The following is a 12,632-nucleotide window of genomic DNA, read 5'->3' on the forward strand; positions in this document are numbered from 1 at the left end:
TCTTTGTTTTTTGGAGGGGAAACTGGGAATGGAGAAATTTACATGTAAATAAAGAAAATATCTAAATTTTAAAAAAAAAAGAATTTGTAATAAGAAATATTAAAAATCCCTACCCGGGGTTTCTATCCAACTTTTGGTTGTTGAGTTCCCGGAAGAAAGAGGAACTCACAGCCTTTATATTTACAAATGCCTTACGCAGCACAACAGCTGGGCAGCTGCCTACCCTCCATGTTGTTAGAATTTACTTTTTATCAATAATCTCAAGTTATCACTTATTATTTTTTATGTTTTACTTGGACTGATCTTAACTTTAATTGGGCAGCCCTCAGGGCCACATTTTTATGGCTTAGCTAATTTATGGTGGCTCGTCTTTTTTTTTTTCTCTTATACAGTCCTCCCTTATTCCATAGGGGCTTCCTCCTCCTCCTCTTTTTTCTTTTTATTGGTCTTCTTTTCCCAAGCCCACGAGACCTCAGCCCCATGTATGTCTCTTCTGCCCAGCTATTGGCTGTTGGCATCTTTATTTATCAATCACAATTAACTGGGGGCAAGATTGGACGTATAGGCAGAGCCTTAAGGAGGAATCCTGTAGAGAAGAGTGAACTCAGGCCTAGATTAGAGTCAGTGTATCCATCATGAGATGCAGCCATAATGGGAGGAGGACAGTGCATCCATCATGAGATGTAGCCATAACTGGGAAGAAGACTGTGCAGCCATCTTGGTATGAGGACAATGTAGCCATGATCCCATGCTGAGAGAATGGGTTGGTGTCTGGTGGGAAAGAAAGAGATGTTCATGTCCCTCCTTTGGGCCATGAGGCTAACACCTCTTTTCAGTTGCAATATTGGTGTATTTGACAGGCATATAGGAACCTAAACTTGAAACTGCCCTCCAAAGAAAGGTGCAAAAGACCCTGTACTTCACAAAGGAATGGTCCAAGAAACAAACTGCTCTGCTAGGGCTGGACCAGGTGAGAAGTACACATCCAGCATCCAATAAGAGCCTTCAGATGTTTCAAAAATTGGAGATTTTAAGGTATAATCTCTACCTTACTTTCCTCAGGCCTGAATTGAATACAAATTAATTCAACTGATCAACTGTAACAGAACAGAGATGATGGAAGGAACCTGGAGGTGACTCACCTTCCTCCAAAAATGGATGGTTGACCTGCCTTAGCTAGATGAATGTATCTTCTGGATGTTGTCTCTACAAGTTGTAAGTCACCGCAGTCATGATGGTAAGAAAACTAGACTCTTCTTGCCACTATGAGCTAGGCCAAATTGTAAATCAACAATTTTCATGTTATAATTTCTGTTTCCTAATTTCTTTTGGGATACAGAGAAGCTGAGGCAGTGGGTAAGGGCCTAAGTGTCTGGTAACACTAGAGAGATGGTAACGCTAGATAGATGGCGGAGCATAGCAGCCATTAATTTTGGCTAGAGGGGAAGAAGAGAAGACAGGAAGGATGCCAGACAGGTCAGCAGGGCCAAGTTGCAGGGCACAGATGCCAGTCACGGTTCTTGAGATGGGTAGCAAGCACAGTGGCTGGCAGTTTAGAAAGCTTTATGGAGGTCATTGCAGGGAATCAGGTCTGAGGCTGAGGCAATAAGGACACCAGGAAGCAGCTAGATAAGAAGAGGCCTATGGGCTAGCACCACTATGTCACCATGGGAGAGGAGGAAGAAGAAAAGCCGGGTACCACCCAGATGATACTGAGCCAGGTAAAACATAAGGCTGTGCTGAATGGGGGTCAGTGGAAAGAAGGTACCTACATTTGTTTTTAGTAATCTATTTCCTGCTTTCTGTCCTTCAATTTCTGTTCCATCTGATCTATCCATTCTAACCCCAATATTTTCTTTAACCTTTTCCCTCTTGTCCAATTTCTGACCCTGCCTGAACCTAAACCAGTGCCACTATTTTTTTGTGGACCATTCTAGAAGCTCCCAGACTCTCCATCATAATCTCCCTGAATCTCCCCATTCAAGATCCCATGCTGTAAATGATGACTTCCCAAACCATCTCTCTTGTGCCTCTCTCATGCCTCAACACCTCTGTGTCTCTGTATCATTCTTCTCTACAGAGCAACAGTGCATTACAATTTCCCTTACAATCAGCACCCAGCCTAGCTGGTGAGTTCAAGATCCCAGACAACCCATGTGTCACCATCTGACTTCCTCTGTGTAACATAAACACAGTCCTGTAATCGCATCTCAAAGAATTCATCTGCATTTCTTGATATTTGGGAGACTCTTTTCCAAACCCTTCATTGTCTCCATGCTCTCATTGGATTTTAGAAATCCATGTGGATTCTAAAATTTAAAGCAAAAAAAATGTCAAATGAGAGAGTCAGTTCCCATAGTTTACAAATCAAATTCCATTTAGTACACTCTAGAAACTGGGACCCTAATTTTATAATGCAACTTCTTGGTAGTCTTAGGTTCAGAATCACATTTTTTTCATGTAGATCTGTACGTTTTAGCTACTGGGGAGGAGCAAGAAGATAGTAGAGTTGGAGGCCATGTCTGTCCATACACCTTAGAGGACCTCATAGTAAATGAGGAGCCCCTGAAGGATCCAAAGGCGTGAAGGATTTCAACCTTGGACTCCACGTTACCACTCACTTCTGGCGTGCCTACTAGGTTCAGGCTCTGTCATTCCTCAAAACGATCTTAAGAGTCAATTCACTTTACAGACATTCTTTGACTTCCAAGCTCCTGATTCCGTAGTCAGTGCTCTCCTTATCTCTCTTTGAGCTGATTCCCATGAGGATTGTCTGCCTGAACTTTCTAGACTTCTCTGAGTACAGAAAATTCTTTAGTACCATCCCATGGAATCAGGAGTCCAGAAGTCAGACTCAGTCACTATATTCTACACTTTGAAATTTGGGGAGATGTTCCTGGAGTCTCCTAGGCTGTGGTTTCCCTGTCTGGAAAGTTATTAAATGCTCCAAGTTCCATGTTTGAACAACTCCAATTTAATGATACTCCTTTCAAAGCTGATGTAGAGAAAGTCTTAAAAGTATTTCTCTTTGTACAAGAAGCCATATGTTGTATAAATAAGATCATTCAGGTATTTCCCATGTCCCTTTTCTCCCAGTGACCAAGGTTGAAACCTTTGCATTCTTCCTACACCAGTTAGGTTCTATGGGAGCTGAATCTGGACTCTAGTCTGTACATAAGGCCAAAAGCATTCTGTAAGCAGAGGAGACAGGAGCCTACAAATTACATGACAACAAGGGAGAAAGAAGGATACAATTCAGTGATAGAACATTTGTCTGGCATGTGTGAGACCCTCAGTTTAGTCCCCAGTACTTAGAAAGGATAGGGGCAATGAAATAAGATGTAATGCTGAGATCGTACAAGTACACCTTTATAGGCGTGAGGACTTAAAGAGAAATGCATGGCTAGTCCTGCCTAACTTCCCACCGGCTGCTCTACCAGGAGGCTCTGTCCTTCAAAGGAACTGTCAGAAGTGAGTAAGATGAGACTCATTACCTTCATTCCACCATGGTAAATATGAAGGACAAGGAACAGAGACATTTCCAGGGGAAGAATGAGGCCAGCACACGTACTGATCAAATGTTCCATTACAAAATACACCTGTGGGGAAAAGAGAAGGCAGAATAAATGTCAATATTCTCACATCGTTTCTTCTGATAGAAATAGATTCAGAAGCTTGGAGCCTAGTTTCCCATCTTTGAAAGCTGGTGTAACTATCACATAGACCAACACTGATATTCTTCTCTCTAGAGTAGGCAGGATGAAGCGTGACCCAGGAGCACGGGGCTGCTGAGTGTAGCCTCTGACACTGCCTTTGTCTGCCCAGTGTGACCTCCAGTCACTGTGTACACCATGCTGCTTTTGCTTTGTTTTGTATAAACTGGGCTCTCACAGAAACTCAGGGTCAATGGAAGATGCTTGGAGGTCCAGCCAGTGACTTATGTGCCATAATTAAATGACTGTCAAGGGTTCACCAATTTGAGTAGAGGACACAATCACTGTAGAATGATGGATGGATCTATGGAGTTGAGGCTCTTGGTCACATATTTCTAGTACTATTCCAGGTACTTATATCTTTTCATTTGAGTATTATTTCAGTGATTATTATGAGTTTGGGTCATCTCAAGTTCAGGAAGTGGTTTATATATCAATCAGTTCTTGGTCTCTAGAAGGTACAAACTTAGAACACAGCCTGAGAGAATGAGAATGCAATGAAAGCATTTCACACTGTGTGCTCCAAACTTTCTCAGACGCCAAGCACCATCCCTCTCCCACCTTCTTCTTTCTAGAGTGGAACCCAGGGGCTTCTTGAGGTAAATAAACAAGTTCCTGGCATTAAAACCCAGGTTTACCCAGTTAATAGCTACCTCAGGACACTAGCAATGTGGTTACCAGGTAACAACACATGCTCTGCCATTCAACTCACAGACTGGCTCCATATAAAGAAGCCCTGCCCTACTTTGACCTTAGAAGTAGTATTCCCTCAAAATGAAAAGTGGATTTTGTAGACAACATCAAGTCTGGACAAAGGGAGTCTTCACAAAGAGCTAGTAAGGACTTTTTTGAAGGCTGTGGTGATCTTTGGGTCAAGTAAGCAGGGAAACAGAGTGGCTCCTATCACTGTTGGGCAACTGAATAGAATGATTGACAGGTGTCAGGAGAAAGAAAGGTAGCCTTCACCTGAGGTCCCTGATGCTCAGAACAATAAGTCGAGGCACTTTATGGTTTTGTTTTCATTTTGGTTTGGTTTGGTTTGGATTTTTTTTTTAATTGTATGTGGTATATGTGGCTTTACCCAGTTTGTCAACATAAATGGACAGGCAAGGCTGTGGATAGGGTAACCAACAACACATTTGCTCAAATGCTCTAAACATACTGGATACTGTAAGAGAGAAATTATGTTGTTGTTCAGATCCAGCTAACACCCAGGACCTAGGGAACACCACCTAAATAGATTCTGAGGCCAGCCTACAGGAGTCACTCATGTTGGATAACAAGGCAGGATGTGTGCCAAGGCAGATTGCTTTAATCAGAGAGGCTTCACGTAGACACTGATCATCTTATTATTTTGCCATGAGAAGTGAGTCTATACTTTTCCCCCTTGAGCCTCATTGGACTTTATAATTGTCCCATGTGATTGAACGTGGAAGAAATGACATGGGACTGAAAGGCTGTTTCACAGAGGGAATATGGCTGCTGGTCAGGCTAACCCTTAAGAAGCAAGCCAGACGGCTCAAGGAAGCTGCGTCTCTACAGAGAGGCCAGGTGAAGGCATCACGACCCCCAGTCATTGCTTAACTCTAAGAACTAATGTCAACCAGCAGATACGGATGTGAAGGTGCCTTTGGTGATTTCAGCTCCCAGCCTTTGAATCGCCCAGCTATATCCCAGTCCAGGTCATGTCCACTGTGCCCTGAATCCTTGCCCCATGGGAACTAAGAGAGACGGTAAATGATTATCATTGCTTTAAGCCACCGCAATGGAGGGCAGCTTGTTACCCAGACACAGGTAACTAATGCACATGCTTACCAGAAGGTTCACTGCGCAACTCTGTCAGACACATCTCCTTATACCGAGCCCACTTCCGAACTGTCTCCTCAAGGAGAGATCCCGTAACCTAAACACAGAAAAACATGGTCACGCTGATGTACACCTCAAATCTCAGCATTCAAGTGGCTCAGGCAGGATAATCGTGCGTCCTAGGCCAGCCTGAGCTACATGGTGAGATTCTGTCTCCAAAACAAAACAAACCAAAATCACTCCCAAGGAACTCTACATCCAGCTGTGGCTTTGTTTTTCTTACACCCTGGTCCTCAAATTTCCTTCCGAAGTGGCATCTTCGAAAAACTTTCTTTGGCATCTTATATTCTACTTAAAAATAAATCTGAATTTTGCATTATTCCATAATATAATTATATTTGTTTTGACAAAATTATGGTGTTTTTTTTTCAACATTTTAAGGGAATGTAAAACAGTCAAGCTGAACTTTCTCACACTTGCACAGAAATGCTGGTGTGCTCCCAAGACTCTGCAGATTCCCCAAAGAGAAGCATCTCACTGTGAAGAACCCAACAGTGTGACTAAGAAAGGGCCATACACGTGTGTGTGTGACTGGAATTGGTGCCACTGAGAAGACACATGCCTGCCTGAGGCCTTGGGATGTTTTTCTTTCTGATATTGACTGTCCTGTACATAGAACCTTGGAAATACTGCTCACATTTGGGGGCTTTCCAATAACTGGGTGAATCTACCAGCCTTTCTCTGCGAACCTAGCCTTCCCTTCCATTTACAAAGAGCCTTTCTCTTTTGCAGTTCAGTGGAGGCATCTGCTGAAGCTCACTTTGTGTGTCAGGCTTTGTGCTGAGAGGAGTAGAGGGATACAAAGATAAGCATCTTCTCTCTAACCAGTAAAAGGGATTCATGATATGTGAAAGATGTGATAGGTGCAGCAGTAAGGAACGGAGGAGCCTCTGGAAAACTGGGAGGCATCACCTTTAGCACCATTTAAATTTAACTAAACATACATAACCAGCCACTATCCCACAAATAGTGACCCCCCATCTGGAACCAATGGGAGTACTGTTTTGCCCACCAAGTAGTTAGGCTAATCTGCCCTCCCTGACTCCTCTGCTCTGTCCAACCTCCACCTTGGCAATCACAGTGAGATCTGTGGATTTCTCGTATGACATTCCCAGAACATCAGCACACACACATACACAGGTCTCCAACCTCTCTCTCTCTGTCTCTCTCTGTCTCTCTCTCTCTTTCTCTCTCTCTCTCTCTCTCTCACACACACACACACACACACACACATCATACACAGACATCACACACACACATCACACACACACATATCACACACACATCTCACACACAGACCACACACACACATCACATACACACACATCACATATACACACATCACATACACACACATACACATCACTCTAACACACACATCTCACACACATCACACCCATATCATACACACATATCACACATACATACACAAATATCTAACCTCTCTCCCTCTCTCTCCCTATCTCTCTCTGTCTCTCTCTATCTCTATCTCTCTCTCTCTCACACACACACACACATCACACACACACATCACACACACATACATATCATTCTCACACACATATCACATGCACACACACATACACAGATCTCCAACCTCTCTCTCTCTCTCTCTCTCTCTCTCTCTCTCTCTCTCTCTCTCACACACACACACACACACACACATACACATATCACATACACACACATCACATACACACACACATCTCACACACATCACACCCATATCATACACACACATCACACACACATACATATCATTCTCACACACATATCACATGCACACACACATCACTCTCACACACACATCTTACACACATCACACACTACACACACACACACACATACACACACACCATACAAACACATATCACACACATTCTCCCCACCCCCCTGAAAAAGGGCTTGTTTCATTACCATCGGTCCATAGGTTTCCACAACGTCTCAGTTCATGGCACCTTTAACTATCTCAGTAACTTTCCAAGACATTCCCAGACCAAAAAAAAAAAAACAAAAAAAACCCTAAGGTCCTGTTTGTTAAGTAAGTAATTCCAAACAATTTGTAAATATTTATATCTTAACAACTTTGAACCTATCGGACATTGCACAACATTAAAAAACTTTAGGATGGAATTAGACATCCCCACCTTCATTTCCTGTTCCGTTTTGTTCAGTTTGGTACTAGCTTTCTACCACAGTACCTGCCGACCACCAAGTTTTCACAATCCAATAGTGAATCAAGCAGACACAATGAGATGGAGCACAGCTATGAGGCTGACACTTGGGAGCAGGAGACAGGAGGATCAAAAGTTCAAGACCAACGTTAGAAATATTTCAAGGCCAGCCTGGGCTACATGAAGCCCTGTCAATTAATTAAATTCAGGTCTTGGGATATAGCTCATCCTCATGCTTGCCTGACGTGTGCAGGGCCCTGGTTCCATCCCCAGCACTACGAAAACAGAACAAGACATAGAGTTGTTGAGCTAAGAATTTGCATGGTGTCTGGAAAGTGCCACAATTGTTACTTTCCTCTAAAGATTAATATATCCCATAGCACCTGCTGAATTCATAGTGGTATGCCTTGCACCTTGACACACAGTCTGGGGACCATGATATTATCCAATAAGGAAGAAGCAAGGGGATACAGTAGCTGGCACTTATCTCTTAGTTCATCTTCCAACGAGCTTGGAATCTCTGCTAATAATGATCCCTTCTGAACTGGGACCTAGGAGGCATCAAGTAAGCTTATTAAGAGATTGTTTAATGAAATAAACAGGATAACTTGTGTTTAAGTGACTCATTTTAAGAAAAAATGAGCAGATGAATTAATAGCTAATCAATAAGCTTCCCAAATCCTCAAAGCCATGAAAGACTCTCCCTTGCATAAAAGACTGTTTGTGCCCTGGGGGCTTACTCAGTCCTGCATAAAGAAGAGACTGTGGAAATCAGTCTCAGGACTAATGGTGAAAGTAAAACAAACAAGCAAACAAACAAAAAAGTACAAAACAAAAACCAGTATCTGGAGTTGATAAAGCACTTTGCAACACAAGCAGGAAGACCTGTGCTTAGATTCCCAATGCCCATGTAAAACAGCCAGGCACCTGGGTACATGCCTAGAATCCCAGAGTTAGGGAGGAGGAGATGGGAGGAGCCCCATCTTACAGGCCAGCTAGTCTGGCTGAATCAGTGAACGCCTGGACCAGTGAGAGAAGCTGTCTCAAAAAACAAGGTGACTAACTGGGAAGGACACCTGACATCAGCCTCTGGCCTGAGCGTGTGCACACTCACGCACACAAACACATAGACAATAAACACACACCGTAGAAAACAAACTAGAGCTAAAAACTATTGACTTCACTCAATCAACCCAGAAGAGCTAGAGAGGGCAGTCTTTCCAGGTACTTAGTTAAAAGACATCAGAAAAAGGGGAGGCGGGTCTAAAGCTAGTCACAGCTAAGTTGCCAGGGTAATGGGGAGAAGGGATGCCAGGAAAGGTCCAGCCTGACTTCAGTCCCCTTTCCCTTGCATAGGCAGCCTGTATCCATGAGCAACCTGGCTGAGAAGAGATTAAGGTGTAGGGGGAAGGAGAGTCCCTATTGCTTCACTTACACAAATCTTTCTTTGTTAGACAATGAATACCCTACAGAACAAAGAAAGGGAAACTCGAGTAACCAAAACCAGGGGAAAGAGGGATCACAATCTTCATCCTCAGGGAGCACCTTCCCTTCCAGACCCTTCTCTCCGCACATGCCTCATCTTGCTTCTTTTTCTGTTCTGTTTTATTCTAGCCAAAAAAAAAAAAAAAAAAAAAAAAAGGAGGCCATATTGTTCTAGAAGATGCACCCATTTCCAGATGTACTTAAAACTGCTTTATGGTGGCTTTGATTCGACACCTCTTTAGCTGCTGCCCATGAGGCAGTGAACAACTGTGGTAGAATTTATTTTTTAAATCCTCCAGCATGAAAGATCTTAAGTTACTTCCAAATGCTGCTAACAGGATATTGTGATGAAAATCCTCCGAGGTAACCCTGGGGATCCGGGTCGGGTGGGATGGAGGTGGGGGTGAGTCACAGTTCCTAGGTCAGCGAGTACACACATTTTTAAAGGGTTTTTGACAATACACTGCCAAACTGTTTATCCTTGTCAATAAAAAAAATTAAGCCATGTACCCTTTCATACACCAACCAGCAATGTCTAAATTCAACTTCTCCTAGAGCCTATAATCATTTGTATTTAATGCTGAATAACGTAAATGGGTGAGGAGTGGGTGTGAGCTAGCACCATTCGCCACTTGCATTTAGAAACTAAAGTATCTCTGCGAATTTCTCATTAAGTGAATTTTATGAAGACTTCCTGCCAGTAACACACACACACACCACAGTCATTTATATCCCCAGGCAGGGAACTCATGTCTGAGTGAACTTCATGAGTGTCTACGCAAAGCCTAGCAATGTATAAACATCTAAAGACTCTGAGGTTAAGGTTGGATAATCAAAAGGAGATTCATCAGATTCACAGCCACATGCTGCAGAACAGACAGTGCCAGCATCACTGTACACACAGTCCAGGTGACAAGCGGCAAGGAGACCTCTCCCCCAAATGCATTATTGATATGGAAACACTAGAGTGTAAGGGCTAAGTTATGATTTGGTTGGCATTGTCAGCCAGCCTGAAGTACCGCAGATGCTTCTGTTATTATATATAAATAGTCATATGTCAACGGCTCCCAAGAGTGCTAGGGAAGACAAAAGACAGGGCCACAGCCCGCCGAGTAGACACGGCGGCTCCCCTGCTCATGAGTTTACTCAAAGAAAGGCAATCATGTAACTCTCTGGAGCTTTTTGCCCATCTCTGAAATGGGTTCATTAGTAATGTTCTTCTCATGGTCTGACTGTGAGCATCCTACAGGATGACGTGTGGGGAGGCATCTTACAGTGAAATGACCAGGGTTGGAGCAGGGCTGTGGTGTGCTGGACACTTGGACACATATGGATAGACAGTGAACCAGGTATAACAGTTAGCTGGACATGTCGGGTTTTTATAGGGACACTCAGAGACTGCAAGCAAGGATGGACGTTCCGTCAACTCTCCCTACAACGAAACCACCAGTGACAGTGGAAACAGTAGACCTGAGTCATCTGCTCCTTGGGGACGCAGTTCCTCAAGAGCCTACCACCACAGCCATATCCCCCAACACCACCCACGTTCACAGTGCTTGAGGAACGAAGGCAGCCTGAGGGGGAATTGGGACTTGGAAAGTCAGCACCAATGTTTGTGGCCTGTCTAGTCTCTGGCAGAAAGGCAGGGAACAGAGACATTTATAAGATCTGGCGTGTCTGCCCTCCCTGGATACAGAAAGGCAAGATTTTTTTAATTCTGAAGATGCAAATGAGGACTGAGAAGCAAAGGGGGAACTATGGCCATTCCTTAGGGTGCTTTCTTTACCAAGATGAGTGGCACTGGGCTCCCCCACCACCACAGCCCCAAAGAAATGAGACCCTAGAAAGGGAAGGAGTGGGCAAACTCCTAAACTCCTCAGATAAGAAGAAAGCAAGCTACTGAAAACCCTAACTTAGAGGCATCATTTTAAACACAGCTAAACACATGCTAAGACATCCAGAAAGCTCTCCGCTATCCTACAGTGGGCCACACTGATGGATGTAGAGTAGTGTTAGTTAACCTTTATGGGCTCAGTTTCCTCCTCTGCAAAATGGGGTTAACAAGAAAACCTCCCTTGCAGGGCTGTTGAGAGCATAAAATGCGATCCTAGAAGCAGGGATGCATGATACCAAACTCCGAGCTATGTGGCCATTGGTGTGTTCACACTATTTATATGTTTTGCTGTTAAAAATAGAGCACGGAGCTGGAGAGATGGCTCAGCGGTTAAGAGCACTGACAGCTCTTCCAAAGGTCCGGAGTTCAAATCCCAGCAACCGCATGGTGGCTCACAACCATCTGTAACGGGATCTGATATCCTCTTCTGGAATGTCTGAAGACAGCTACAGTGTACTTACATATAATAATAAATAAATCTTTAAAAAAAATAGATCACAAAATATCTGTAGTGTGAATATTCATTGTTTTAACTTGTATGTTAAGGTGAGAAAGTATCGGGTGTGTAGCCCCAAATGTGAGTGAGGGTGAACACTGGCTGATGGACTCGCTGTGATTTGTAGCTTCTGTTGATAGGTCTTTGGATTTGGCATCTTTTACTAGTATAGACTACAGAATACTATAAGAAAGTTTTTAAGTATTTACAATAGGAACCTAGGAAAAGAGAAAAAAGGGAGAAAGGCATAGAAATGTATAACTCATAAATGCTTACATAGGAAGATGCTTCTAGAAGGACACAAATGATGTGTGCTTCATCATTTCAGTTGTGTAAAATAATGCACAGAAAAGAGAATCTTTAAAAAAAAAAAATCAGCCAAAATATGAACAGTGAGCAGAATGCTGTGGTTTTCGTTGAGCATTATTTTCTTAATATGGTTTTATCCTTCCCAAATTGCCTGCACCAGGCCTAAATTGCTTCTACACTCAGAAAACATGCACAACTGATAATATTAACAAGAAGAATGAGGAATAAAAATCTGTTCTTACTTGGTTGATGGAAACCAGCAGAAGCAGAATGAGGAAGGGCCTCCCAGGGCCCCGGAGCAGACGCATCCCGTGGGAGTGGAGAGGATCGGGCCCCTGGGCCGCAGGGATGCCCACTGGCCGTGCCCGCACCCAGGGCAGGGGTGCCTCTCTGCATCTACTGGGCACTGCCGGGCTTGGTTGAGGCCTCATCCTCCTGGCGCCCTCTCACAAGTGCAGGCACATCCCTCCAACACTCCAAGATGTACTGCAGGCGGTGGCCTCCTGCATTCCTCCTTGTCCAGAGAGGAAGTGTTTGCACAAGTCCTCTGCAGGCCGCCGACTGTCTGAGCTGCTCTACAGCGATCTACCGAATCTCCAAGTTTCTCATCCCCCGCCTGCCCCTCCTAAAATCTTAGGAGATTTTTCCCAGACCTACCCCCAAGACGTCTATGCTGCCTGGGACTTCCTCAGCAG

At 43.8% G+C, this 12,632-nt stretch overlaps 1 protein-coding gene across 1 annotated transcript in view; it reads right to left on the reverse strand.

Annotated features, from left to right (window-relative positions):
- Glp2r (glucagon like peptide 2 receptor) overlaps positions 1-12,260 on the reverse strand; it is a 66,777-nt gene extending 54,517 nt beyond the window's left edge. Inside the window, exons 1-3 of the mRNA XM_031352162.1 lie at positions 12,180-12,260; positions 5,529-5,616; positions 3,495-3,599 (exon numbers count right to left, since the gene is read on the reverse strand). Coding sequence (XP_031208022.1) covers positions 3,495-3,599; positions 5,529-5,616; positions 12,180-12,245 — 259 coding nt within the window. The 5' untranslated portion in view covers positions 12,246-12,260. The remainder of the gene's footprint in view (positions 1-3,494; positions 3,600-5,528; positions 5,617-12,179) is intronic.
- Positions 12,261-12,632: the final 372 nt, after the last annotated feature.

The sequence above is a fragment of the Mastomys coucha genome, unplaced genomic scaffold (assembly GCF_008632895.1).
Source record: "Mastomys coucha isolate ucsf_1 unplaced genomic scaffold, UCSF_Mcou_1 pScaffold5, whole genome shotgun sequence".
Taxonomy (NCBI): Eukaryota; Metazoa; Chordata; class Mammalia; order Rodentia; family Muridae; genus Mastomys; species Mastomys coucha.